Source organism: Aplysia californica, unplaced genomic scaffold (assembly GCF_000002075.1).
Source record: "Aplysia californica isolate F4 #8 unplaced genomic scaffold, AplCal3.0 scaffold00403, whole genome shotgun sequence".
Classification (NCBI taxonomy): Eukaryota; Metazoa; Mollusca; class Gastropoda; order Aplysiida; family Aplysiidae; genus Aplysia; species Aplysia californica.
The window spans coordinates 100843-103649 of NW_004797673.1; the positions used below are offsets into that span (position 1 = coordinate 100843).

Consider the following 2807-nt stretch of genomic DNA (forward strand, 5'->3'; position numbering starts at 1 on the left):
TCTCTCTATCTCTCTCTACCTATCTATCTATCTCCCCCCACCCACCCCCACCCCTGTAGCGGAGATCATGAGCTGTGTGAGATTCTCCCTCCTCTCCCCCGCCGACATCGTAGAGTTTGTGGAGCCCAACACCAGTCTCTTCACAGGCACCGTCGGTCGTGACATGTTGGTGTCTATCTACAGGTGAGGATATTTGGTCGCTTTTAAGCCCCAGTGGGCTATCCCAAAAATGCTGTTTTGAGAAAAATCGAAAGTAAAGTTTTTGCCCCTCTTTCAGTGTCTTTAAAAGACAAGGAGAGTCTTCTCTATAACCAAACAAATATAAACACCAATGAAACCAAACTTCCCCATTAGGTGGGGCAAAGCTCACTTTCGATGTAGGTCAAGATTTCTGGAAACCTCAGAAATCTGGGTTAGCCGGCTTGTCCTTAAAAACGACCATTTAGGACTTGAGGACATCGAGGACATGAAGACATGTTGGTCTCTGTATGGGCCTTTTCCAAAAATTGTAGAAATCCTTGTCCCCTGGCTTTTATCAACGTAGAAACTTAAATACACACGGAATGCGGACTTGTTACACATTGTTTTGTATGTGTATACCATTTTCCTAACTTCATGAGAAATGTGAACACGTCATACCTCACACTTTAGGAGATATGGGAGCTTTTGTAGGTAAAAGTAGAAGAAAAACGTTTGTGCCCGAGATTTTTTATAACTGAAGATAGATAGGAATACCATCTAGATCTATGTTGCTGTTACTTCTAACTTGTTTTGATAATTGGATTATACACTCAATTTATAAGAAAAATCGTTTTCAACTCAATCGCTGGGTGCAGCTGACCGCAGGGGGTGTGGCAATGTATGCCCACCAGTAAATCACTTTCCTCCCCCTTACTGGCAATGTATGTCCCAAGTGAATCATTTTCTTTTCCTTTACCGACAGCGTTTTGCCTCGCTGAAGTCAGAATAGGGGCAGAAGATATTCGGAGACGTCTTCGGCGATCACCCAGAAACTAATTGGAGACGTACTTCCGCACACAGATGTACTGGGGAGGGGGGGGGAGTTCAAACTGCGTATTATTTGCTGCAGGTCACACATTATAAACACACATTATATATTATAGCCTCTAAAACTGTCGCAAATCAATTATTTTCAAGAAAATTTCTTACCTAACTGCAAACTATCAAATTATGGGTACCCCCCCCCTCTCCCCTTCCCCGATTTTTTTTTACTTGGTCTTGAGGCACAAAGCATTTTGATTGCTCTCTCTCTCCGTCGGAGACTTCTCCGGATAGGTGCTGCACAGAATAGGACCCTCCAGGATCTTTTTTGCTTTAAATTTAAGTTATCTCTCTTCGTCGCACCCGGTCAAAACAGATTTGGGCGGGAACTACACAAGGGTGTTCTCTCAGGAGGAGTCAAAACAACCAGCCAGAGACAACTGGAGCTTAATCCCTTTCCCAAACCGTCACTTTTTCCATGTTGTTATCATAGCCATATAGTGTTTATTGTATGTGTTCAATAGTTTAGATCCCCATGAGTAAATGTTCGATCTATGCTCGGCATGAGGCAAGCTATTGTGGTTTAGACTCCATGATTCTTACAACACACTATTTCCCCTTCCGTTACTCCCAACTCTGTTACCGGAAGTGGGAATACGAGTGGTAACGCAAAAGACCACAGGTAATGGAAAGAAAAAAAAGAACGAATTTTAAGGCAGGTATGGGTAAAAAATGGCTCATGGGTCAGATATGGCTCACGGGCAGTTTTAGTCTGTCCTGCAAATCTACCCAGTAATGAATACTGAGTGAAGCTCACGGTGAGTTGATAATACAGGTTAAAGATGATAAGGTATTCTTGATTTGGTCATAGGAGGTAAAAAAAAAAGTTTCTGTTGAACAAGGGAAGTAACTTTATTTTTTCCAGAAATTAATGAACTAAGTGTGCTATATTTGCATAATGTCTATTATAAAATTTTTCTATGACATATTGTTTTTAAGTTTATACTCCTTTCATTTCTACAGTCGAGTATATGTAGTGGTACAAAGAATGTAATCTTAGATTCGAAAGACAATGCAAAGAAGCTAAACAATATTTTTATAGAAAGTGACTAGAAAATTTCAAACGGAAGGTAATCATTTAACGATCATTTATTCAAGCTAATGTAAGTGTTTTCAACTGTTCATTAACAAAATGTTTTAAATAACATACAGCCCCAGCGACTGACCTGATGAAACAATGTAACTCCACAAATTGCATGTTTCATCCATCCAGAGTTTCCAATCAACGCCGTATAGTAAGTTGGTAACGGAAAGAAAACCTTCGTTAGCACAGTACATAGATAAGGACGTACATATTCGCTTTTGTTCAGAATCAAGCTTCAATGATTTAAACCAGAGTGGCAAAGACATGCCCAATTGATCACACAAACATTTAGTAGCGATAACATGACACCTTCATTTTTTTATTTTTTTAAAAATAATAATGCTTTGCCAAATTTCTAGAATTTTCTGAAAAGTCCCATAATATTCTCCTGGTGAGGATATTGAGAACACGCTGGTGTGTAAATACAAGAGATGACCCACCTCTGAACAATAAGTTGAGTTTTGAAAAGGCTTCAAAGATACCTAGATCTATACAATGCCGCACACAATACCGCCAGCTGATGTATTCTCTTCGTTGATAGGAAAAGACACGCAGACAAAGAGACATACAGATAGAGGGAGAGAGAGATATAATCCGGAGAGAGAGAGAGAGAGAGGGAGAGAGAGAGAGAGAGAGAGAGACAGAGACAGACAGACAGACA

At 40.2% G+C, this 2807-nt stretch overlaps 1 protein-coding gene across 1 annotated transcript in view; it reads left to right on the plus strand.

Annotated features, from left to right (window-relative positions):
- Positions 1-64: 64 nt before the first annotated feature.
- Positions 65-2807, plus strand: part of LOC106012536 (glycine, alanine and asparagine-rich protein) — a gene marked incomplete in the record, with an annotated part of 8364 nt that continues 5621 nt past the window's right edge. The window contains 1 exon segment of the mRNA XM_013085758.2: positions 65-183. Within this exon segment, the coding sequence (XP_012941212.1) occupies positions 68-183 (116 nt within the window).